General features: G+C 41.0%; 1 protein-coding gene across 3 annotated transcripts; it reads right to left on the bottom strand.

Moving 5' to 3' along the window:
* Positions 1 to 2,410: 2,410 nt before the first annotated feature.
* Positions 2,411 to 26,178, bottom strand: SHISA5 (shisa family member 5). 3 transcript variants are annotated; one of them, XM_074879641.1, is made up of 6 exons: positions 26,059 to 26,178; positions 22,799 to 22,967; positions 22,369 to 22,443; positions 8,847 to 8,962; positions 7,551 to 7,769; positions 2,411 to 5,624 (listed from the first exon to the last, which is right to left on the bottom strand). In XM_074879641.1, exons 1-6 carry the CDS (start codon positions 26,117 to 26,119, stop codon positions 5,545 to 5,547), a joined length of 720 nt encoding a protein of 239 aa, XP_074735742.1. In that variant the 5' UTR covers positions 26,120 to 26,178; the 3' UTR covers positions 2,411 to 5,544. The 3 variants fall into 3 exon arrangements, with proteins under 3 accessions (XP_074735742.1, XP_074735743.1, XP_074735744.1); XM_074879642.1 differs by lacking the exon at positions 26,059 to 26,178 and adding an exon at positions 25,614 to 25,647; XM_074879643.1 differs by lacking the exons at positions 22,369 to 22,443; positions 22,799 to 22,967; positions 26,059 to 26,178 and adding an exon at positions 21,705 to 21,735.
* Between the last annotated feature and the right edge of the window lie 570 nt (positions 26,179 to 26,748).

Here is a 26,748-nt window from a genome sequence, read left to right as displayed (position 1 = left end):
ACAAATTTGTTTTGCTAAAGACCTCCTTTACAGCACAGCTGTGCTGCAACACCTGTCCAGCAGTCTATAAAGCAGATCCTACCTGATTCCAGGGCCAAAGTAACATTGGAGAGTGAACCACAAAAACCAGCTGCAGGAGCAACAAATGTTAGGATGAAAAGTCTCCAGTAACTGATTTAAAAGCTATTTTGACCGCAGTAAGGGAAATGGGGTATCAGATATTAATTTATACATATCTTGACCTGTTCTTCAACACTAGTGAAACAAAAAGTCAAACAGCCACCTGACTTGTCAGTTTGCAGAAGGAGGGAGAGCACTGAGACAGAAATGGCATCCCTTCCAAACCTGCACAGCATGCTGCAGCCCCAGTGCAACCAGAGAGGGCCCCTGCCTCACTGTGCCAGGCAGTGCCTCCTTGCCATCCAGTATTGACAAAAGTAGTTAGCAGTGTCTCAAACCTAAAGAAATCACTCTGCAACAGAAGGACATCCTTTATAACATGCCCTTAGTGGAGACTGCCATAAAAAGGTGAAGCAGAGGAGACTACTCCATCAACACAGATGCCTGAGCTCTTGAAAGGATCAAATAACGTATTTCTTCAGCTTTATCTCACCTCTAACAGGTTTAACTTGTATACTTTTTTCCCCTCCTATACAACTTAATTAAAAGCTGTATATCTGACCAGGTTCCTGTGATGCAGGCTATACTAACAAGTAGATGAGGACAAAAAGTAACCAGAGGGAGGAAAAATAGGCCCCAAACCACTGGCTAAAGCAAACCTGGCAAGTTAGCATACATGCTTAGATATGATACTAATTTTCCATACTTAAAAAAAAATAAATAGGAGAGAACTGCTTGTTTGGCAATAATTGCTAGTTTTCCCCTCTTTTGTGTCCAGCTCCTCCATGCAACCCTGCATGGTTTTAAGATGCATGCCAAGTTCTGTTCTGGAAAAATTCACTCTACCATAAACAACTGCTGATTAAAACATTATGAAAACATAACCAGCAGTATTTCTCACCTAACCCCTAGCTCTCAACATTTCAGTTCATCGGTTTTATCTCCTATATGACATTTTGCTGCAGTTTTAGAGAGTGAAGGTACCTTTGAAACCCTATGTGCTCGTTAAAGGAAATCTGAAGGTTTTAAACAAAACACTAGGTTCCTCAGACCTGTGCGCAGAGAGAAGGGAAGGCACGCAGCTTTTCTCTGAACAGAAGGAAGCTTCTCTGCATGTCACTTCTCAAATTCAGCCATATTGCACAGATGCACCTGCTAAAACGTCATGGGAAAAGAAAGAGATGAACTAAAAAGTAGTGGCAACAGAAACATCAGAAATAACTCTGCAATATCCTGGTATAATTTCTAGCCCACACATTAACTTTCTAGATTTAGGTTTTTAGGAGCATACATTTTGTCTGCTGTCCCCAGTTAACTAATAGAAATTCTGTGAGAAAATGTGAAATAAAATTGGAAGTGAAATGATCTGTATTTCACCTTCAACACATTACCAGCCTGAAGCTGAAACTCCAACAAATTCAAGAAGTAACATTACAAACCCACCTGATTATTCCATGATAAACAACTCTTTCAGAACAAGCTTGGGTGGGGGGTTGGGTGCACTTTTTTTTTTTTTTTTAACATCCCATTTCCCCCCCTCCCCTTTTCTTTTAAATCCTACATTGGAAACTTAGCTGGCAATTCAAGGTAATAATGATTATATACTGAACACTCCGAACCAGTTCAGTACTACTGGGCATCTTACAAAAACCATTCCTGACCTGCCCAAACAAAATATTTTCAAGTAAAAGATAATGAGTCAGGAGCATAAACACAAACTTTCAGAAGACTTTTTTTTTTTTCAAAACTATTGAAAGTACACAAAAATATCAGCAAAAGTGTTTTCACACGGAGTAGAAATGCTTTCACTTACCACACGCTGAATTGGTCAAGCTGATAACTGAGGCATGATATTCAACACACAAGTCAAAATACGAGTTTAGAAGATACTAAACTTTAATAAAATTATAGACAACTTTGAAGTCTACCATCTTGTCTACACTAGACTTTTCAAATGTCTTGGGATTTGTTAGCTAATACATTCAAACTTCATGCATTTCATTTACTCCTCAGGCTAGACAAGGCCTTAGAAGCAATCCTTTTAGATTAGCTTTGAAGCATACTGTCAGAACATCATTCAGGAGCTTATGCTGTCCTTGCTTTACGCTGTGACCTGTAATTTTGATTAGGCTTCAGTCTCCACTACCAAAAGTGATATTCATGATACAAGGTGACTTAAAGTATGCTTGGTAACACTAGCTGTCAAACACAATGAAGTAAAATGTAGCTTTGCAGATACACTCCTAAATAATACTCAAATTGAGGCTAAGAAAACAAAATTGATAGAATATACTTCAAACACTGCATTTATTACAAAGGTGCATAGAGTTTATGCCATTTCTTTTGAATACTTACATTTAAACTACAAACAACATACAAAGCTAGGTTACAATATGTAGTAAAATCAACAATGATTATCTGGTAAATTCAGTACAACAGAATATTCTACTGTATTTAATTTCACAAAACATTTCTGAAACAAAGGCACTTACAGAATTTAAAAAAATTAACATATACTCTTTCAATAGTTAACATTTTAATTCCATTCCCCCTCCCCTACAGCACTGTGGATAGCTAGTTTGACATGAAGGCAACAGCTACTTGGACCGATACATCAGCAGTGCTTAAACTAAACGTTTATGGATCAACTTCTCCATCTTTTCTATAACCATCCCAATCTCTTCACTATATGCAAACAAGTTTCAACACGCTCTCGGGCCACAACTAAATAAAATTTGGTCCTACTCATTATTGTTAATGATGATTAATACACCAACAATAAAACATCTGATAAGTGCTCCAATTATGAAGCGAGTGGACCTTTTTCTCTTCCTTCAAGAAGTTTTGTAACTGAAGTAGTAATACTACTAATAAAGTAGTTCCTTGTATATTAATGATTCATCTCTTCGCTTGTATATAGCTATCATTAGCATATGTGTAAATTTTCAGGCTCCCTAAATTTTCAGGCACCCTATCCCTCATCTCCTCCCACTGCTCCACACACAGTGGCATTTGGGGCAATTTATTTGGTCTGCATAACATCTACACCAAAACTTCAGATTTAGGGACCTCCGTTACTGTTGCCACTTTACTTTGCTTCTGTTTTTTCCTTAGGGATGATGGCAGATGACCGAGACAACTTCTCACAAAACTGCAGATTTTCCTTTCATAACCAAAACACAACCCTACTAACACTGCCATGAACTGTATGCTTTATCCCATCAGATGGAGGAAAGGAAAAGCAGTGCAGAGTAACAACCTCATGAAGCCCAGCACTAGAACACTGTACCTGTGCTCTGAGCGCTGCACGGCAGCTGCGCTTGCTGGCTGCATCTCACTGGCCAGATTCCATCCGGGCAGCTGGCTAACAAAGGTGCTGGAATAGTCTCTGCCCTCCTTCTATATGAATAAACACAAATGGTAGGATCTATAGCAAGGGAATTATTTCTGCAGCTATTCAGTGCCCTCCCACACATGAAAATCCCAGATTTCTATTCATCCTCCATACAGGACACACTCTCCATTTTCGGTTGTTCTCACATAACTCCTAACAGTGTAGTGAAGCATTGCCCAATTCCTCGGCTTACAAGGCAGGAAAGAGGAGGAACACACAGATACAGGCCACACATGCTCTGTGAGTGCCTCTTGGCACCATTTCACGCTATTGACTGGTGTATTGAGAGGTGTAACAGAGGGACAAGGTTGTCATGAATCTCAATGCTAAAAACTTTCTACAAGTTTCTTCTGAAATGCCCTGAAGAATTTATTGGAAAGAAAACCTGGAATAACCCAGAAGTAGAAGCAAAAATCAGGAAAGAAATAAGGCTGCCTTTGACAGCAGCAGTTTCCATCCATCATATGAGGTAACACAATGCCACCATCAATGTTTTTCAAACAGTAACATGTTCCAAATGTAGAATCGCAGGACAAATGGCTTAATGGCCTCTCTAAAAAAGTAACATCAGTGTATGAGATAAGTCAGAATTATTTCAATACGTATGTCACAGTGATATATACAACAGACTAGATAGCTCTACTGAGGAATAACAAATTGTATTTCAATGTTAGAAAACATAAAATTGTACAGGACACTAAAAAATATCATGATTAGTTCGATCAGTACGAGGTGTACAGAGCCAAAAGCCTTGCGAACGCTGGTAACAGTCACGAGGATGTCTCAAGACGTTCCATGACTGCAAGCACTACCTTCTTGAAAATCCACTACCTTACCATGACCAAGCCCCACCACTCTTCCTTTCCCTGATTTCTCATTCTCTGCTCAGCTTTGTGGGAATGTTGAAGACAAAAGGGAGGTTTAATCTCTACTGTGTGTTGGGCTGGGATTTCTTATCTCCCCCACATATTATCATTCAAATGCAGACTGAGTTTATAAAGATCTATCATTCCTAGGTTCCTGCCGTCTACAGTTCCCACTATAGACAATGACAAACCCTAAGCATTTAAAAACCAAAATCTATTTCTGATATCCCATCTCTCCTGTAAAATAAATTCCTTCCCTATGATGAGACAGGACTGAACACTGGCAGGTACTTCTGGTTAACAAATGATTAAGGTGCTAATTTTTCTTTCAAACTCATCAAAAACATGTAACTTCAGTAAGCTTGTCCAATAATACTTGGACAACAAATACTTGCCCAATAACTTTTATGAAGAATTCTCAGGTTTTCGTCTTTTGATCCATTTTGTTCTAGTAAGTGGCAGAGAGTTTGGTTTTGTTATAAATTTCTAGCTATAAATTAAAATGGCCTGAGAAAACACCCAATGAAGGCACAGTTTTTAAGCCTTAAAATTGGGAAAGACAACAAGGAAATTATCAACTCATGCTATTTAACACAGAAAAATGCAACTAGTCCAAAGACAATTAAACGTGGTTTGCTACCCCTTACTGAAGCAAATGAGCTTCAAAAAAGGAAAATTCCCTTTTGAAATGTATTACATTGTAGTTTACTTAACAATAGTAACTTCAAAACAAGCAGAACATACATAACATATCAGGTAGTTTCTTAGAGGTTAAGTTTTTGTGTTTTAATACTGTGCAAAAGATTGCTACAGCTTTGGGTGTTTGATAATGCTCATATTAGACCATTCCTTTCAAAATTATTGCACAGCAAATATTATTGTGGTTCTTATTTCTGAAGTACTCCTTCTTCATGCTTTTCTCATTGTATATAGAACAAAAATCTCTTTTTGTATTTGCTTGAGGTATAAATTAATAACTTTTGCAAGAAAAATACTCCTTCCTCATACTCAAAGCATTTAAAAAAAAGATACTGAATTAACTTTCACTTTACTTAGACAAAAAGATTGCTGTCTTCCAGAAAAATATACTACAGTTGCACGGTGTAAACAGCACAAATTATACTTTAAAAAGTTTTGTATGCAGAAGCACAGAAGATGATCTTTTCAATAGGTGGGCTTCTGAGGATCCACATAAGCAGGGTTGTAAGGGGGCTGGCTGATTGGGTAAGGTGCTCCAGCACCAGCTGCAAAAGCAAAACACAAGAAAAAACAGATTTGTAAAATTTACATTCTGAATTCTACACGTATAATGGCAACTTCTGTTCTGAGCACATGGTTAAGAGGATCAACTTACCTAGCACCTCAACTGGACTTGAGAACAGTTTGTGCTAACTCATAAAGCACCCACGTTTCAAAAGTAAGATCATAAAAACCTTTGTTCTTGTGGTTTGGGGGTTTTTTGATGCTTAAGTGTACGTGTGTATTATGGCAGCCATGAGCACACAGTTAGCCTTCAGGGGAGAACACAGTCTAAAGAAAAGCAACAGATCTGGTCCAAAAAATACAGCCAGTGGAAGTCAGAGATGCACAAACAGGATATACCTGATAGTATGCAGAGGAGTGAAAATAATCCACTGGGCAAAAGAAAAAGGGCTAGAGAAAGCATCTTAAGATTCCTTTAGGGAAAATGCTTTCCTGGTAAATGTCAATTAAAAAATTAAAGGGAAAAAAGTATTCCACTGCTACCAAGCACATTAAAGAATCTGACTTGTATACTAGATGTGTATCACTCAGAAGATACCCTCATTTTCTAATATTCTGAAACAAGCTGCTCTCAAGTGGCATCTTCATTTTCAGGTCTGTCAAACAGCACAAGTTAGTTCAAACAGCACAGCACCTGATCAGATTCCTGGAACGTATAAGTGTGGTTATCTTTTGCTGATCTTGTAAAGTGAGTGGGTTTGGCTCTTGCGTGACAGAGCAGGTATTCTCTCCCTTGCATGGGACCTAATTAAGAGATTGCCCCTTGGTTAATAGACAAGAGAAATAAAGAAGAGCTCTTGCTTTGAGGCATTCTAAGCTGGCAACGGGAAGTGCTTCGAGGTTTTCCCAGAAAAAAAAAAAATATTTTAAGAACTAACAAACCAGCAACAGTTCGAGAAAGCAGAGAGTAGGAGAAGCAAAATGACTAGTTTATTGGCTCCTTCACATGACAAAGATGAAGCCAAAGCACTTTGGGATAATCCCATAAAACCCACACCTTCTTCAGAGTTTACAACAGAAAAATAAAGTCAACTGGGTTGCCAAGTCAGTGTTTTTACACAGGGGGCTAGTTTGCACATTAATAATGTGCAATTTCTAACTGGTTTACAAATGCTTAAGACCATAAACAGCCATTTTATACTTGAGCTGTCATGAAAGTTACTTTCCAAGGGCATTATCTACTATTCAGGACTACACTTTGCTTGTTACTTAGAAGGATGAACGGTGTGGTTTGTAAGAGGGCTTGAAGGTCCTAGGACAGGTAACAGCCTAGTTTTGGCCTCTCTGAACAGCCAGGAACCAATTGTTCAGAGAACAGCTATTATCAGTGGAAGTGGGAGTAAGTAATAGCAATAAAGCTGCAAGAAAACAGTGCTACGAAAAGAAAAGCAGAAGAAAAAAGATTCCAATAATTCTAACTGCTAGTCATTGGTAAACTTGCCTGAAGTTGGTCAGAGACTCTGTATTCTATAAACATAGTGATGAACTACTAGGAAATGCCATCTATGTGTAGACTGAAACATCTAGCAAATATCAGATTAGAAAGAGTATGTAGAAACACCCAACTACTATACCTATGTTAACTGGACTTTGATTTTAATATGGTATTTCAGCTGAATTAGTTAAACATTCTAGTGGATCCACTGACAGTCCCACATACCACCAAACATTGCCAATACAGCTCCAGCTACATCTCCTCTTGCAATCTTTAACACAGAAATGGTGACGGGGAAATTTCAGCAAGAATGAATCACAGCATCCACCATAACTTGAGTTTTACAGAATCTCTTTACATTTACATTAATATAGTCATAGAAAATAATAAATGTAAATAATACAAGATCGGCTCCAAAGCAATCATCTCTTTAGGCATTTAAGAGATGAAGAAACACTGAGCGCTGCCTTACCTGCCACCGTTTCATGATAAGCTGGGGGTCCCGATGGCTGCATAGGGTAAGGGGGAGGATACTGTGCAGGGTACGGTGCTGCTGGCATTCCTGGTTGTGGCTGGATAGCCACAGGCTGATACCCTTGATATGGGGCTACTGGGTAGTTGGGTGGCACGCCCTGTTGTTGGGGATAGGGAGCGTGAACCACTGTAGTGGAAGTAGTGGTGGTCACAACAGCTACAAGCAAGCAAAAGGAACACGGTTAGTGCTGGTGGTTCTAGGAGATCACCTGGGACAGCCAACAACAGTAATGTAAAAAAACATTCTCTCAAGATCAATTTCTCACTTCAAAATCTGGGTAATTTCATTTTTGAAGTTCCACGAAAGATTTAGAAATGCATGCCTCAATATCTTTCCATTGATCTCAGCGGCAGTGAGAGCCTTCACATACTGGGATAGCAGCCAACTTACCTCCTTCTTTCTCAACCACAAAGAATTTTTTTCCTGGACTCTTCAAAAACCAGGAACTCAATCCTGCAGCCAAGCTATCTATCACTTGGTATGAGACTGAAAAAACTGCTCCTTTTTAAATGTTATCTGCTTCTAAGGATTAAAAGCAGATTACTAGGTAAGGAGCTTCTTACCATGACTGCTCAAATGAGCTTCCCTTTGTATGTTTTCTACACACTAATACATCCATGTGTCAGTAGGTCTTTCTCTAAATAAGAGTCAGAAAGGCAAATACACATTAAGTCCTCGATTTTTGTAGGAGCTGATGTTGGATCATAGGTTCACATCTCTTATTGGAATAAGGGAGTTTTAATACTTTCTAATAAACTGCAATAATTTGTTTTCAAGATCTCCTTCCCCTTTATGCTACAATTACAGACTTTGCTCAAGATTACACTGGTACAGTCCTGGGCCTTTGATGTATTTTTCAGGTATATTTTTAGGAGACTGGGAAAAATTTTAAATTTCATCCTATCTATCCCCCGCTTACCTAAACAAATAAACTACAAAAAAACCAACGCCCAACACCCCGCCACCCCTCTCCAAATCCACACAATGGGGTGGTGGGGAAAGAGAACTTCTAAATGCTTAGAAAATACTCTAAAACATCTCTCTGCAACTTCATTTTCTGAAGTGGCTTATATGCTTATTTTTAATGTTTAGGTATTGCAACTTGTAGCAGAGAGGTAAGGCAAGATTATTTTCACATTTTATAGGAACACAATTTTACAGGGGGGGAAAAAAACCCCAAAACAGAAAGTCTTGTTCAAAGATGTGAAAAAAAATAAATATACAGGTACTTACGCCGTGGTCTTCGACATGCTTTATACAAACAGCAACACGAGCAGGTGAGGCACAGAATAATAGTAATTACAATCACCGCAAAAACAGTAACTCCAATCGCAACGAGGGTTCCAAAACTGCAAAAAAGATACCACCAGAAGCAGTAAGAGTCTTTCCCACAAATCTGTTGCTCTTTAACTAACCTTCTGCAGCCAACACATTGCTCTTCCTCCAATTTTTTACTCTTACTACTTCATGCATTTGAGTAAGAAACAACTGTCAAATGCAGTGCTACATGACATCAGGTCTGCTAAATCAGTGGAAGCTGACCAGCCCCTATCAAGGGGCACGCTTCCCTGTACGTGAAAAGGGCCCAACATGAGTCTTTGACCCCTCTCAGTTTAATGTGACTGTGAGTCTTGTTATTTTAGGGCAACTGCATGTCCCTTCATGTATTCCAAAAGTTTAAAGCGATAAGGTTTCAAAATCACTAGTCTGATGACTTCATTTTTCAAGCATTACTTGACTGCTCTGAACACAGAGGTAGGCATGACTGAAATGGAGCACCCCAGACTTTGGAGTGACAGCAAGTTCTTTGTATATTTGTAAGACCTCCCAGGCCCAATCCCAGGACAAACATGGTACTGAGCAGACCTCTTCGTGCTGCAGATTCTTGGCAGGCTCCTTGGCATTTGTAAACAGTTGTTTTAGCAGTCATGTTTCACATGGTTTGAAAGACCTTAACTTCTGCCACCTTTACTGCAACAATTAGTATGTTATGCTACATTATGGGAGACAAAAACACTGCCTAAACCACCAAAACCTAGTGCAGAAAGGCCAAAGATTACACCAGCTTTAAACTCTGTAATGAGTATCAAATAATAGAGGCAGATGTAAAGCTTCTGGAGATAGCTGTTTATAAGTTGTGTTTACCACACAGGGAAGAAAAGGTAACTCTGCAAAGCATTAAATGCCCAATGACAATTCCTTTTGAAGTGTTAATTTAAAGGATTTGTTTCCTACAGCCTGAAAACAATAAAGCCCTTCTTCCCTAGAAGCCAAAGTCTCCAGCATTTTTATTTCTTATAAAATGCACCACACATCAGTTCTGGGAACAATTGCAGGAAGTAAGCTTTAATGAACAACATGCTCTAAAGTAATGAGTAGAGAGCTGGCTTTATATCCATCCTGGTTTTGCTTCTTGAGAGATTTTGGCTATAGAACATTCTCGGTTTTTTCCTGCTCAGCTCCTGTTAACAGCTTTAAACAAAGTGACACATCTCCTAAACCTCCAACAATTTTCATTTGGCTACCAAACATCCATCAAATGTGAAAATTGTTTTTGAGTATCAGACACTGAATGGTTAAACCACTGAGGTAAGAAAATGTAAATGTTCTATCCCTAGCCCAAATTCATAAGACCTATCTTCTAGAGCAACTTAACCCTCGGTAAGCTGGACACTGAACAACTAGAACAGATTCAATTTAAAATGCATTTTTCCCCCCCTAAGAGAGGATCCATCAATTTCATTCTGTTTCTGCAACAGCTAGAAGAAAAAACTTGGGTCAAATCTCTTTCAAGAATCTCAGCACGGATTTTATCTAACTGTATCTAACTTGTGTATTGATTCTGTGAAGTACTAAATGTAATGCCATGGGTTTACTCCTCAAGTACTATACTGTGGATTGCCTGGGGTCACTGCACCTAAGCATTACATGTAAAACAGGAAGCAGGAACTGCTGCAGCCTCCTGAAGTCACAGAAGCCATGTCAGAAACGCTGCCAGGAAAGCAAACAGATGATTGCAACACAGCTGCAAAATGCAAAGATGCACGCATGCTTTGTCACGTTGATTTGCACCTTTACAGAATGTTTTCCCTATGCTGACTTGCACACACAATGTATTCCTAACCACACCGCTTTTAAGTGCTCCCCCCACCCTCACGAGCATTAGTTTCACTTCAGCACAGTAAATTCACAACCAGCTCATCTCCATCCAAAAATCCCATTTCTCTCAAGCGTGGTATAGAAAAGGAAGATACAAATGCAATTTCAAGGGGTGGGGGGTGGAAGAGAGATAAACATGCACAATGATACCACATCCTGAAACACAGGCTGCCTCCTGTCCATGAAGCCAACAGCAAACATACATCGTTAGTTTGAAAACACAAGCTGAATACTTATGTATGTGGAAATGGATTAGATTTAAAAGCGACCTGGGGAATTTAGATTAATTATACAGGGTCCTTACTAGATACTCATTATATAAACTCATACATACACTTGGAGAAGAGAGAAGCGTGCACAATGGATTCATACATTAGACTTAACCATCTTGATTGCAATGTTCACAATGAACAGCATGAATGCCTGTGAAAAACTACGGACACCTCTAGAAACTGCAGGACAACAAATGTTAACTACAATTACTAATTGTGGAGTGCCAACAGCATTTTCCTTGCTCTTGTTCCCACTTCTGTATCAACCCCGAGAAAGCTCTCTTGTTAGGGAAGTTAACATTTCCATTACACACAATTATTACCAAGCAACATTAGCAGAGCCAACAAAAAAAGTCTTCTTGGTTCTTCCTCGAGCTTCTTCCCCAGTAAAAGAGGAAAAAATTTGTTTGCTAGTGAACTATGCCAAGGAAAAAGATTCTTGTGTCAAGGAAAGAGACTAGGCCTGACAAAGACAATTAAAATTCTTCACTTCTACAATGAACCTCTTTGAATTTTAGGAAGGCTGGAGAAAATCAAATTTACCTAAGAAATGGACAAAACAAAGTAGATAAATGTCTACTCATCATAAATACACTAGCACAGCAGGAAACTGGCAGGGAGCCCTTATCTTTCACAACCAAATTCAGTTCTGATATGACAAGAGAGAAAACAACGCAAGTCCATCTGCAGCCAAGCTGGCCACCAACAGATAAACATTCATCTGTTTGAAGTATGAGCTCCATTTGCTTATTTGTAATAGTTTTCTGCTCCCTGAAACACATACCTCATTCCATATTTACCATCTCTAATAAGAAAAGCGGCAAAAGCAAAGCTCAGGGAAAAAAAACCCACCATATCCTTATTTTCACCAAGTTGTTAGAGACATCCTGTGCATTTTTGTAATTTGCCTGTGTGTTTGCTAAAATGACAGGACACGTATTTAAAGTACAGGTGTGTCAGGTGTATACAATCTAGAGTGCGGTTCTGTGTTTGTGTGCGTAAACACTGTGATTCAGTTCTACCCACTGCAATACTGTGTGATTACTACAGACCAAAATTATAAGCCTTCAGAAACAGCCCAGTGAGTGAAACAACAGACAGGAGCTGGTTCTTCCCAGAGTTTTCCAAGGAGTGTACACAACTGGATTACTGGAGGCATGTTTATCACCTACTTTATAGCAGAAGCGTAATTTTCCTGCCAGTGCTTGGGCTCACGCAGACTAATGTCCTGAAACAGCAGAAGGTAGCATGACACTTATGGAAAACAAAACAGTATGTGCTACCAACTTGCTGCATCAACACTCTCAACAGCGGAGGTCTTCAAAAATATTTTTTTTTCATAACAATTTCTGTTGATAATCAAAACTAGCAATACTCTTTTGGAATATCTGAATAGTCAGGCACTACCTTACTGTAATAATATCTGTTCTTTTACTGCCCAAAGACTACTACCCTGAGCACTTCCTGAACATTCAGTAATATCCCACTAGTAAAACTACTGAGAAAATCCCACTAGTAGAACTACTGAAAGAAGCGCAGGAAGGCTACCAGTAATAGATGATGTTACTCAAGTGAGGCCAGAATGGTGCTCAGCATACTTTACTCAGTGAACCAGCTAAGATTCAGGAGATAAGATATTCCAGATACTGTATAAAGGCTCTCTCGCAGTGTGCTAGCTCCAGAAAGCCTATACTCCTTTCTTAAACAAAACTCTTGCTTAATCTTATTGCTTTCACTTGATGAATCTGTCTAAAAGGACTCTGAAAATATTTGTAAAAAAATATATTCACATTAAAAGATAATTACCAACTGTTAGCATTATACATAAATGAAAAATAACACACATGAGGGATTGTAGCTTAAAGATTCTTCCATTGAATGGTTAACCAAGCAAAAAAAATCAAACAAAAACCAAACAAAAAACCCCACACCTTACCCCCTGCATTCTGCAAACAATGTCAGAGTGCAGAAGTCAGGGTGGCCACAGCACCAGATCAGAATGCTCAGCTGGCGTCACAGTTTGAACACGGGTTTCCAGACTCCCACGTTATATATACCATAGTCTCTAAATAAAGCACACTCTGTTATAAACAGCTTGAGCTCATTCACTGCCATTTCCTGCTTCCTTCTCTTCACATAAGAGGTAACTTTTGCCAATAATTCAATAGAAAACAAAATTAAGAACAAAACCAAAGCTAACAGCAGTTTTACTGCAGCAGTGATAAATTGCAACGTCTTACAAAATCCATGGGAAGGTAAATATGAAGAGACAGCTCCCTGCCCCTTCCTACCACCACCTCTCTCCTTCCTTGCCCTACTCCACTGCTACCCCTATTCTCTCCTTTGGAAACCACTAAATTGCACATATAATGAGCATACCTCACAGACTCACCCTACCTTCAAAGTTTTCTAATTATTCAAAACATGTATCAGTTCACATAAAGGGACCTTGATTAGTGCCCGTTTTACCCCTTTTGGTACTGAATGAGATGCAACAGACATATTAAAATGGGAGAATCAAATCTGGGAACTAAATAGTACTATTTGTAGTAGGTAATTCTTAAGGCAGTTGTTGTTCATATGGGAGATCTCAATCTTAAACACTGTCAAGTGGAAATAAAATGTAAAATGCTTTAAGTGTATTTAAGGCCTTTTAAAATATCCAAGTTCTAATTCCAGTAATATATTTTTAAACCTCCTTAATAGTTTGATCACTTAGTTTGGCAACATTTTGTAAGCCCTGCTGTAAAGAAAGTTTTTGCATATTTATGCATTCATGACAATGGGACACACTGCAAAGTTTGTCTTTAAAAAAGAAAAAAATATCTAAATGAACAACAAGACCGTCTAGTTCTGAAAAATTAGTTTAAGCAGCCCATTTATTTCGCAAGTTTTAATCTATTCCAAGATTTGTTCCATGCTACAAGAAACATGTTGGCAGGGTCCTTTTCAAAAGCATGGCTGCTTTTAAAAACAAACATTTACAAATACAAAGTTATGGCTGTAACACAGGGTGGTCTGGAAAGACTTCAGAAGATAATTAAGGCCATTCCTAAAAGTCTTTACAAAAATTGAGTATACACATATCATTCTTTACTGCTCAAAAAAAGGATACAGTTCCCAAAAGTGTGACAGAATGGTAAATGTCCAGACTTGCCTTGACTCAGATATAGGGCATAACCAAACAAGTCTCCAGGCTGACATGCTTTCTTAAGCCCAACATTTTAGTTACAGCCATACAGTGCCACATACTGGCTCTAAAGCTTAGCAGGAAAATAAACAATAAAATTTGGGGTTTTTTTTCTAAAGGAAAAGCAATGTGACTTCCCAAGCGTCTTTCAGAGGGATTCGTTTTTACAATTTTACAAACAACACACTTCCTCAGTTTACTATTTCAACATGAAGATTTGAAACATAAGAACCACTTTGCTAGAGACTCAAAAAAGACATTTACTATTACACAGAAAGCAAACTCCTGTGAGGTTAATACAGGAAAACATTAGCATGACTTTAACACTTGACAGACTGACCAGCCTATTTTAGCACAGCTGGGTTTTGAGCCATGGGAGGTTGAGCACATGCAAATCAAAATATACACCGCAGAGTTAAGTCCAGGTGCAATCACAGCTAATTGCTGGTGCCAGCCATGGCCTGCTCCAGCCATTTTACTCAGGGGCCATCTCCCCAAAATGAGATCTCTACATGATCAAGAAGTGTCTAAGAAACAAGGGCCCAGTGATTCCCATGGTCGGCAACAGGAAGCTTAAGATACAGACTGAATTCTGGTGTCAGAATTATGAAATCTTGATAACTGGCAGGTTTGAGTAACTGCTAAGTCATTTTGTAAGTTACACAATGCAGCAAAGCATGGGCTGGAACTATGATGTTTGTGTTGGTCTCTCAGACAAATGTTAAGTTAGCACTTGAGAGTGTCCCTCCTAGGGTCCTGCCCACATACAGTTCCTTAACATGAAGAAAATAGTTTAATCTAATTTTGGCTAACCCATCAGTGCAGTACCAGCTCAAGTCATCACTAACTGTAAACTGCTGAACTGCTCTAGCATGGACACGTTAACTGCCACTGAAAAACCACTAAAACTTATCAACTTTCCATAGTTTTTTCTGAGTACCCCCAAAAAGAAGGAACATTTGCAGCAGGAGCCCCCCCCCAAACAATCCCTGGGACACCTCTGCTTACCTGCAGTCTGAACAACCCTGAGTTACGTTCCCCAGAGTCAGCAGCTGAGCACAGCTCAGTGACCCTTAGGCATCAACCAAGTCAGCTCTGGCATGAGAGTCAATACTAAAGCAACAACAATAATGCCATGGTAAGCCAAGAAGCCCTGCAACTGCAAAAGTGTTATAGAAAAAGAGAAGACTTTTGAGGAGAAGTTTACTAAATATGTACTGAATGGGTCCTTTTTCTATTTGTTCAAATGGGAAGCTCACGTGGGTTACTTTAAACCCAAAATAATAAACTTGAATTTCATACACAAAGACCTCTTGAAATAAAGCTAATTACTGCTTTTTTTAAAGACACAACTTCTCAATTTTTTCAAGTAACACGTCACAGGTTTAACTCAACAAGTTCTCAAACAGCCTATATAAGAACGTGGCAGGGAGGGAACTTCCTGGAGTTTGTGGTTTTACTCAAGACATCTGACACCCAGATCCAACAGGTTATTATGGAAGATGTATACAAGCATCTCTTCTTGGTCTATAAACAGTTCACTTGTACTAAATATGTCTTATTTACATAAATCCCTTTGTAATGCACACTAAAAATACAATTTTCCAGGAAATCTACTATTGTACACTTTGTAGACACTTGAGAATAATTGCTATAGGTAACTGGTACATTAAAAATATGCACGTAACACGGGGAGACGTCAGAGCTGCATTCAGAGGGACTAAAGTCTTTCATCAACAGTGCAAGAATTAACACTGCAGCTTCATGCAAGTCACAAGACAATTTCAGACAAGTCCATTGGACTGTCAGCATAAAAACTTCCTTACGTCCTTAAACACAATATAAGGCATTTGCTTCTACAGGCGAAAAATTAATTTAAAATACTCCTTTACTAGCAAAAAGAGAATGTAGATTGATTAGAGGCACAGATATTTAAGGCAACCAAAGTGAGTCAGTTTCCCTCCTACCCTTAGAATCTCAGTTCAACAATACAGGATGCTACCCCCCACCCTAATTAAAATTTGGGACCAACTTAAAGGCAATGGGAGGGATTTTTCTGAAACGGTTAACTGAATAATAATAATAGAACAAGTTTAACTGAAAAAAATTAAGTACGACAGAAAATTTTCCCCATGTAAACAACTGCAATACCATGGAATTTGCTACTGCCAATACCATACTAATTCTAGAAAGCAGATTTAAGCGACTAATTAGGAACTAACTTGGCAACACAGTTAAAGTTTTACTTAAAACTAAAAAAAAAAAAATTTTTTTCTGGTAAACTGCAACCTGGTATATGACTTGCCAAAAACAATGAAACTGAAATCAAAGGAAGCTTAGACTAGGTTACACCCACCAGCTTTCCTTACCATGTAACTCAGCTCTTACATGAAACACACCTTTTCTTTACCCACATTACTCATACGTGATCACATACATAAAAGTTAGAAACACTGTGTTCAGGCAGGAGCCAAGTTTAAACTAGGTAAATTAATTATCCTATACTACTATGAACTGACACGCTGCCTCACTCTCCCTCTCTTCAGGAGAATTACTCATCCAGCTGTGAGGATCATCAAGGAAAATCTAACACTGCACAAATAAGAACAGACCTCTGCAGTGGAGGTCACATCTGGCTGACCACTACTACTCCTTTTAAATGGCAGTCATCATTAACAAGACCTTTATAAAAAAACCTCACAAAAGTAACTGATGACTGGTTCCTTCCACAAGCTAAAAAACCAGGGGTTTTTAAGTTTACCTCTCAGTGGAATTGAGAACCACAAATCATGCTAGTAAACAGAGAGGAGTATCACATTAAGAATGAATGGTATTAAATGTTTTTAATAAAAATACTTTGTCAAAAGACCAATCTTTGAACAATGCTAACTTCCTGAAATGAAACTAATTTGTCCATTTCACGAAATAAAATTAGTTTGTCCATTTCACAGAAGACCCCACAACTGCAGGTTCAAAACTTCATTTTCTCCCGTAAAGGAGAGAAATGTCCTTCTCAAAAAGGACATTTTCCTCCTCCCGTACCAATATATCTATTCTCCTCCCATAACATATCTGCAACACAATCTATCACAAATACATCTTGTTACACCTCAGGCCACGGCTATTTTATGGAAGTATATGAAATGGCAGACTTGGAGCTAGCTTTAGAACCCACATGCTCAAACTTTCATAGATCCTACTAAATAACAATCATGGTCTTTTAACCATGTTTTCAAAGAAAGATTCTCTGTTTCTTGGGCTACAGGGCCCTTCTCTAAGGGTTACCCTGCCTGCGGCTGCTTTGACAAGCTCTATCCAGTGTCAATCTGTATGTTAAAAACGTACTGTTTTCAGAGTTAACACTGTGTACAGGCACAGCAAAGCCCACAGAGTTAGAAGAGGGAACACTCTACCCTAGTACGAACGTAACAGTCACTGAAGTACACACCCACAGAAAAATTAACTCCTGAACGTAATCCAGGTGATTAATCTTGCTGTGTCTTTGCATGTTTAGGCCAGGTTGTCTTGGTTTTTGCTGTGAAACAGCCTTTTGTAGTTAGAAGAGCACGCTAACCTGACCATGCACATCTGCCTCTTGAGCCAGGACAACATTTTTCAATCTCTCCTTCCATCTTGGTTTCAGAGCAAATGAACCTGCACGAATATTAAGCCCACTGCCTGAAGCAGGGAGCTGAGGGATCATTAATGGCAGCTCACAACTGCTTTGTCAGCTTTAAGTAGCTTCTTCACTGAGAATACAGTGAACACAAAATCAAATGCTCTATAATGCAAGTTACAATTACAAACTGTGTAGGCTTATTTATATTTACTTTTCAGGCTAGTAAAAAGTATAGAACAATTTTTTTAAATAGCTTCAAATCCGAATCTCAATTGTTCCTCAACAAGAAGCAGACATTCCTTGGTGAGATTAGCCTGTGTCTGAATGCAAGCCTCACAGAACAGGCTCTGTATGCAGTTTAACTCACTTATTATAGAAAATATTAAAGACCAGTACCAGAAGAGAAGTCCTCTGCTCATTAAATAGAGGCTGCTTACATTTCTAGAAGTTCTTTTCCAGTGAATAATCTTTGGAATATGTTTTCTTATCATTTGGCAACCTATTACAGATGCTGGAGCATCAAAATATACTTGTAAACTGAAGTCCCTGATAGTGACAGGGGAAGAGGAAGAGAAATGGGCTATAGTTCAATATCACAGTATTTTTACCTTGTCTATGGAGAAAACATATGCTTAAAAACACCTAAATTGAGAGACAACAAATTAGGATAATCACATCTTCCACAGTTAGAAATTTACTGCTTCTGACAACTTATGTACGTAGCAGACTACTGCAGATGCTGCATTCGAATCAAAGGCAGGCACAAGGAGATGGATTTTCTCCACTCCACAAAAGGAGAATGAAGTCACAAGACAACACATTGATCAGCCCATGACAAAACCCGAATAAGTGCATCCCCAATCTAACAAGACCGTTCTGTCTCTGCCAGCTGAGGCTTCCCAGGAAGACTGTCATTCTGCCTCCCTCTTCTCATCACGTAAGGATGAACAGCCTTTTCTCAAGCATTACTGTATCTGTTACACAATCCACTGTAACTTCGAGGCAGAAATTAATTCAGAAACAGAGTCCAATTAACTGCGTACAAAGACAGTTTGAAGGTTCATTCCCATTTAGAAAGACTGATATCAGCTGTCCCAACTATTTATTTTCTTCTGTAACTCTGATACAGATGTTCTGAATTGCTCCACCTCCTTAAACACTCAAATACTTCACAATTAGTTGAATTGTGGATATGAGTCATCTAATTTCCTTTTCCAGTAAGGGTCACTATTGGAAAATTGGCACACCAAGGCTAAATAACCATGTTACCAATGAAAATTGTAACAACTGCTGTTCCAGTGAACCAGTGCTCTGCTTTTTGCTGTTTCTTAAAGCAATAATACTATGTACTGCAGAACAAAAGGGGGGGGAAAAACCTAAATTAACCTTACTGCTCTCAATCCATCTTTGAAACCAGAACAAAGCAGGGGAAAATTCACTAATCTAATTAAAAGGGAAAAAAAAAAAAAAAGTGAAACACCTTCCAGTAGTAAATCCTTGCCACAGGGCGTTCATTAGCAGCAGAAATTGTAGAAATTGCACATGGTCATCTTGCATGCAAGGAAAAATGGTGGCAAATTTAACATGTTTATGCCTACACTCTGACCTAAAAGCTGTGAATGATCTTTAAGGATTGATCAACAATAGAAAAATCCTGAATCTGAGTTAAATGGTGACTTTTATAATTTTCCTAAAATGCTTACATTTGCTTCCAAAACGCAGTGTTCTGGGAAGCAAAATGCTTTCAAGTACTTCAAAGTACATTATTAAGATACTCCAAAGAAATGTAATCTGTTCTCTTTAAAATGGCCAAAACAAGATTATAGGGTATGAACTGCTTGCACTGTGAACTACACTTGATATGGTTGCCCAAAGTGCCTTGCACCTCTGCCTCAACAGCACTTAATAATCAATATTAATTACTGAAAGATATTAACATTAAAGGATACTAATAAAAAGAAACCTACCAAAAACTGGTGCTTTGCTTGCACTTCTGCAGAAGACCTCAGAACGCAGCAAAAAAAGCACAAGCAAGCTAAAAATTCCTCAGCTAGACACAAAGAAGAACATACACACCACCACTAACCCTTCCCTAACACTGTCCATAGAATCAGAGTGTAATGGTGGCAAGTTTTCCAAGCAGGGAGAAGAGACATCCCAGCTCACTCAGCCTGGTGGAAAGTCCACATGCAGTTTGTGACAAACCCTCAGGGAGGTGAAAATCCTTTTTTTTAAACCTCACAGAGGTAAAAAGCCAGGATTGATGAGCTATGTGCCAGAGTGGTAACTCGATCTAGGAATAAGCCCAATGCACGAATGAGGAATTAAATGCTTTCTGACCCTTAATGCCAGGAAACCATAATTTCCTCCTTCTGAAGAGTAGTGTCAAAGGTGGTATTTGCAACTCATGAGAAAGAACAGGGCACTAAAAGCTGCCCTTCGTTGCCTCTCCTCCTGTTATAAACTGTTCAAAGACTATGCTCACCTTGCTAGGAGACACAGAAATATCTCAACACATATCAACCCTCCTCTCCACACAGTAAGCTGTTAAATAAACAGAGTCATCAAGAAACGATGTAAAACTTGTCTTTGAAAAGAAGTGGCATGAGAGGGTGGAGTATACCTTGCAGGCAGAAACCAGGGACAACTCTTGCAGAAGGAATACAACTTACTGCTTTGTTTAAAAAAAAAAAAAAAAAAAACAAAAAAAAAACCCCCACAACAAAACAGTAACAACCCAAAAACCCCAACACATACCACACAAAAGCCTGGGCAACTCTGTAATGAAACAGAAACCTACCGGGTGGCCCACTCACAGTCACAGAAAGTCCTACTCACTCTCATTCCTGATGTTGAAACACCCTAAATCGAACACCTGAAGTCATTAGTCACTTTGGAAAGTTCTGGGATGTGCTTTTCCTCTGGAGTCACATCCGGGTGGCTTTTCAAGGGTGATATTTCTGTGAATAATTGCCATCTCTCTATTAAAATTGCCTAACCAGAGAGTAAGTTTGATGTTGTCTAGGCCTTTGCACAAGACATTAATTTTTCAAAGCTGTAATGTAAGGGAAAAGATAAATGACCTATTTTCTGAAGGTGAGGCATCAGTGATTTTCTCTTTTTAGACATTCCCTAGTTGAAAACAAAGATAATTAAAGCAACTTAGCTGCTACTTGCCGAATGTTTTCTGCCATTTACAAAGATACCTTTGTGGACAATGGGCCTTGGTTACAATTCCTTTAACGACTGTGCAGGGCCTTTGGCTTTGTTGGTTTGTTTTTTAAAAGACTATATTCTTTCATTTGCTGTGCTTTTTAATAACTACGTTTGCTGGCATGGAAAAAATGCATTTATTACATTCTATATTTAACCTTTCTTACTCCAGCAGATTCAGTATCTCTGCAGCCCCAAAGAGGTGGAAGTTTTTTTCTCTCTCTCCACTAAAAATGCATCAAGAATGAACGCTGGTTGCGAGATGCGGCTGACGCCCGCTGTACTCCAACCACGCATCTGAAGATCCGTGGCAGCTCCACCAGCCTAGCAGAGAAGGGGCATCCCTCCTCTAAAATATTAGCTGCATCAACCGTTTCCTCGTGGCAGACTGCTGGCTCAAACGAGACCAAGGCTCCAAGACGTTCATCTACCCCCAGGGCAGCGCTGCCACGGGGTGCCTCTAGCCAGGCTGCCTCCCCAGCGCGCACAGAACGCGGGGCGCTCCGCGCAGCCCTCCCGGAGGACAAGCTCGGCCCCGAGTCCCCTTTCCAGGCGCGGGGCCCTGCCGCTCACACGGCCCCGCTCGCCAAGGGCTACCGCGCCCGGCGACCCCCTCCCGCCACGCCGCGCTCGCTTACCCCATGCTCGCCGCCGCCGCTGGCCGCTCGCCCCGCCCCGCGCACGTCACGCCGTTCGCCCCGTCCTCTTAAAGGGCGCCGCCGCGACGGTCGCGGGCTCCCGCGCACCTTCCGCGGGGGCGGGCGGGGCGCGCTGCAGCTCCGCCTGGGGCGGAATTCACCCTCGTCCTCCCCTCGCAGGCTCCCACGCTGGGAGAAACAGCGGCGTTGTACAGCAGGGCTCGGGTGACCGCCAGTATGGCACTGACTTAGAAGAATTTATTTTGCCCGAGATTGAAACAGGACAAGAAATATTGATAAAAACTACGTGCAAAAGATGCTAAAAAGACAGGAAGTACCCCAGACAGAAGCAGCTTGCCTTACTGAGCCACTGTGGAGTTAACCTGTCAGTGTGGAAGGGCCTAGAGCACTGTGCTAAGGCTTCAGAGGACAACCTCCCCTCCGGACATAAGAATCCCGACTATTACTGTCATGGTCTAAACAGCAGGATCTAACCTCTTCCTCATGTCTCCCCATCTTCAGGTGTTCTGACATGTACACGGAGATTGCTCCACACACAAATAACTACATCTATAGTTTCACATTCTGTTGGCACGCACTGATCACACAACGAAGAACCTCTAAATAAATATCATTTTAAAATCTGAGATTTTGCACGGCTTACCTGGGGCCAGAAGAAATGTCATCATCCGGGTCCGAAAAAAACTGCATGTAATTTATGTTGCTTGAGTCAGAGGTCCTGTAGTAAGAGAATTCATCTCAAAAATGGAATTTACGACTTATTCAAGTACCTAAGTTCCAAATGGCTATGAAAGGTAATGTACACTGAGAAAGAAATTAATTTTGTCATCCTCGAATAATTAAATAGGGTAAAAGGATTTGAAAATGCTCAAGAAAACACACTAGTTCATGCATCGATTTGTCCACCTCATTGTTCCCATTTCACAGGTCAGTTACACACATTAACACAGATCCCTGACAGAGCCAGATATAGAGCTGAAAGGTCCCTTTGCAAGTTTTTAACCATTAAACTGTGTATTTTTGTCACTTGATGACAGAATTATGATCTGCTGTATACATTGTTTGCCTCATACCTTCCATCAAGCAGATTACACTGAAATTGTCGTTCTTCACCAAATTTTAAGAACACATCAGAGCAACAGTATTGAAGCATGCAATCTCCACAGCAGAAGTTGGGACAGGATTTTGCAGGTTGTGCCTTGCCATGACGATCAATATATGCCTGACAATCCTCACCCAAAACTGAAAAAAAGGCAAAATCCAATAGTTGGTTACTAAAGAAATAAGCATATAAAGTCTCTTTCTCATACTGACCAGCTCACCTAGGTTAGCATTTAAATATGTTTCAAGTATTTTGGTTGTGTCTTACAAATCAATTATATCCTTTAGATTAACCAAAGGCAAATACTCCTCGCACACAAACTATCTCGTCTTTGTTAAGCAGCTCTGCCCAACTGTTCACACATACATGAAGGACTAAGCTGCATGCAAATATACTTAAAAGATGCCCTGTCTGGTGATACTCTCTTCACTACATCTGCTAGTGGCTACCAAATTACTGTAAAGACTCAAAGAGCAACATGACTAGCCAGTTATGTTAAAAGTCCCACAGAAGCCCTAAAATCAATTAGAAAAAAACATTAAATTTCTCCTAGATATTTGACTTGATGCAAAAGATGCAACACAACTGCATTCACTGTAGATTTGGATTTCCATATGACTGGGTCGTTTCTACCTGTTGGTTTGTTAACTTCATGGAAAATCCTGAATCTGTTAATCCACGGCATAAAATAGAGATGTCATAAACCAGAGATTCCTAGGACTAAAATCAGTTAAGTGGCATCTTCCCATTGCAAGTGTCAACCAGTGCAGCTACAATGGTAAGGAAATGGAGATGTTCATGTACCAGCATGGATTGCTTAGGGGACATCCTGTGTTTTTCAGCATTGCATTGGGCTGATACATTCCTTAACACACTGGCTGTTTTCTCTCTTTGCCCTCTCAAACCTGAACGACTGCAGTGTGAGAACAGTGCATTAAGAGCTTCCAACCATCACATAAAAATACTTCTCAAAGCTTAAGCAAAAAGCATTTCCCAAGAAGAATCTTTAGCAAGACTATCATTACATTTTTCAGTGATAAATGCTGCAGTCAGCTGGTTTCTATTCCTCATTTTCCTTCTTATCACATTATCACCTTAACAAGATATACCCGGATATATTGCTCCTAAACCACACTCCACCCAACAAGCTCAAATTACTTCAGGTATAGTTGTTCAGAGAAAGCAAACAAGAACAGGCAAAGACAAATCATGTTCCTTCAGAAGAAAAGCAAGGGGTATTTCCTAGAGTATTTAAACTGATTTTGCCATTTGAAAACTCAGTCTTGACTCTCTGGCACCAAGATATACCTGAATATTTCAGCCAACATTAAAAAGAAAAAACAAATGTTCTAAGGAGTTAAATGTTCATTAAACACAAAGAGGAACTTCTCCCATACCAATACGACAGTACTTCTGCTAATGTGTTTACACATGCTTATGTCTGGTCCACCAAAGTTTTCCTCTGCAGACACATAATGTCACCTGACAACTCTCCCCTTCCTGTATCATCAATGAGGAAATAATAGGTAGCTAAACTGATTCCAAAATATCTTGTGAAATTACAAACAAAAGAAGGCAACCAACAAAATCACTCCCTCCATCCCACAATTGCGCTACTGCAGCACAATAACAGAAACCAAAGGTCTAGGGCAGTTCTGAGGAGGCTAAGCTGAGCCAACAAGGGCCAAGCACACCAAAAAAGAAGAATGTGGCTCATCTACTTTGTTCCTCTCTTCTTCCATCAGCTGTGGCACCCGCAAGACTCTTCCTGAACTGATTCAATTCACCAGCTGATCAGCAGATCAGCTAGGGGTTTGTGGGACTTTTTTTTCCCCAGCTGGTTTTCTGCCAGGTTAATGATCTGAATTACCTCAGAAGAGGTCCAGTGTACACCTAACCCACAACAACGCAGGTGCAAAGGCTCAGGGAGGCAGAAATTACTTCCTGTTTTGGTATTCCTACTGCTGAGGGGTTCATCCTATCCTGCAAACAGAAGCCTGATGATTTCACACAAGCAGTACCGTAAAAAACCCTTTAACAAACTGATTGAGTTCCATCTCAAGAGCAGAGATGCTAAACTATTCCCACTGGAAGTCCCCAACCATTCCCAGAAGAAAACTTCCAACCCCATTTATTCAAGGCCAGCTTGCATAGAGTTACTGCTTTAGCTCTGTCACTGTGAGCCAGCTTAAAGAATCCTTTTTCTAGTGCTCACCCTTCCAAGTACTTACACATAAAACTGACCATTTCAGCCATGCTTTAGCTCAGCCCTCAGACAAACTGTGATCCTTTACTACTCGAAGTTAAATGTCCTCTTGCATATCTACTAAAGATCACATTCACCTTTCCTGTACATCTGTGCAGGATTTCATCCATCAGATGGATGATGCCACTGATGCAATACAATAACAAGAGAGCTTCTCCTTACTGAGACTTCACCTGGTAATATCCTATGATCACATCTGCTTTTTGTCAACACATGACAAAGTTGGGAAAGACTCATGCTCCATCCTTTAAGCACAATAACACGGCTACAAAGAGAGCTGCTGAAAAAAACAGTTATCAATGTTAGCACCTGATTGCTCTGCACGGACTCAATTATCAAATCAGTTTATATAAGCATTGCTGTCCATACAATATCATCACTTAACACCCAAGTATTTATCTTATCTTGCCATAAAAGGCTAAAATTTACTGTGTCGGGGGTGAAAAGGCGAAGGTTTTCAGTGGGATGCATCAAGAGTGACTGGCAGCCGCTTTGTGGTGTTCTCCCCCAACAGCCTTACCTGAGGTGTACCACAGCATTCCTTAGGTGGGTCCGCACAGTGGTTATTAGGGCAGTAACTGCTGCTGTCCAGCAACGCACACCGGCACCAACAAAAACCGAGCTCACCGCCAGTGTAACTTTTCTCTCCGTGAGCCCCACTCGCACCAAAGCCGCTGTTCAGGTGCGGGCATCTCCCGCGGGACGCGCCCACCGCCTCTGGGGCGGAGCTGAGGGGTCTCCGCTCGAGGCCAGGGGATTCCCCGTGCCGGGGGCTTCGGCAGGGCCCCCGCGGGGGCCGCAGCCCCGGTCGCGGGGGAGGCCGGCAGGAATCCCCAGACCCGCCTCAGAAAGAGCCGCCGGAGCCCGCCAACCCTCAGGGAGAGTCGGACGCCCCCACGGGCCCCGCCCCGCCCCGCTCGCAGCACCCGGCACCCCCCGCCCCTCAGCCGCCACCCCGCGCTCACCGGCCGCCGGCAGCAGCAGACAGAGGAGACCGAAACCGAGGGCGCTCCGCCACGTCGCCATGAGGGCGGCCGCTTCCCCTCGGGCGGGCGGGCGGGAAAGCGCGGGACGATCCGCCGGGAGAGCGGCCCCGGGCAGCGCCGCCGCGCGGCGAAGGGAGGAGCGGGGCGGGACGAGGGAGCGCGGGGCGGAGCCGGCTCGGCGCGGGAGGAGCGGGAAGGGAGCGGCTGGAGAGGGGGAGAGCAAAGTGTGCTCTAGAGGTATGCTGCCGCTGGCAGCGCGGAGCTCACCGGCCCCAGCGCTAGTGTGGGGCAGTCCCAACCCCCCAGTGCCCGGGGGCACTGCCCCAGCACCACCAGATAGGCGGCATCGGGGCAATACCTCGTTTCTCTGGCACCAGAGACCAGCAGCCCCAGCACTAATAGCCAGGAAACGTCGGGGCCATCCCATGGCTCCCCAGTACCCGAGAGCAGCAGCTTCTCTAGCAGCTCCGTGATTGTGGCTGTACCAGGCTGAAGGCTTCCTTCTGGCAGTATGAGCCAAGAAATCCTTTTGCGTAGGGCTTGCAAACACCTGGTAAGGAATTTACTCCACAGAGCTCAGGGGAGCCAGAGCAGTACCTGTTACTGAGGGCCTGAGTCCCCTCATACGCCCCTGAGGGCAAAAAATCACATGTGCTCTCTGGGAGGGTA

The sequence above is a fragment of the Strix uralensis genome, chromosome 10, assembly GCF_047716275.1.
Source record: "Strix uralensis isolate ZFMK-TIS-50842 chromosome 10, bStrUra1, whole genome shotgun sequence".
Taxonomy (NCBI): Eukaryota; Metazoa; Chordata; class Aves; order Strigiformes; family Strigidae; genus Strix; species Strix uralensis.
This window is presented reverse-complemented; position numbering and strand designations above follow the sequence as displayed.

Excerpts from the sequence above, each read along its gene's own strand:
- SHISA5 (XM_074879641.1), bottom strand. The coding sequence starts at position 26,119 with ATGGCGACGTGGCGGAGCGCCCTCGGTTTCGGTCTCCTCTGTCTGCTG. Across the intron at positions 22,968-26,058 it reads TCTGCTGCTGCCGGCGGCCG|TTTTGGGTGAGGATTGTCAG; the intron begins GTGAGCGCGGGG and ends CCTTTTTTTCAG. Across the intron at positions 5,625-7,550 it reads TTATCATGAAACGGTGGCAG|CTGGTGCTGGAGCACCTTAC; the intron begins GTAAGGCAGCGC and ends TTGCTTTTGCAG.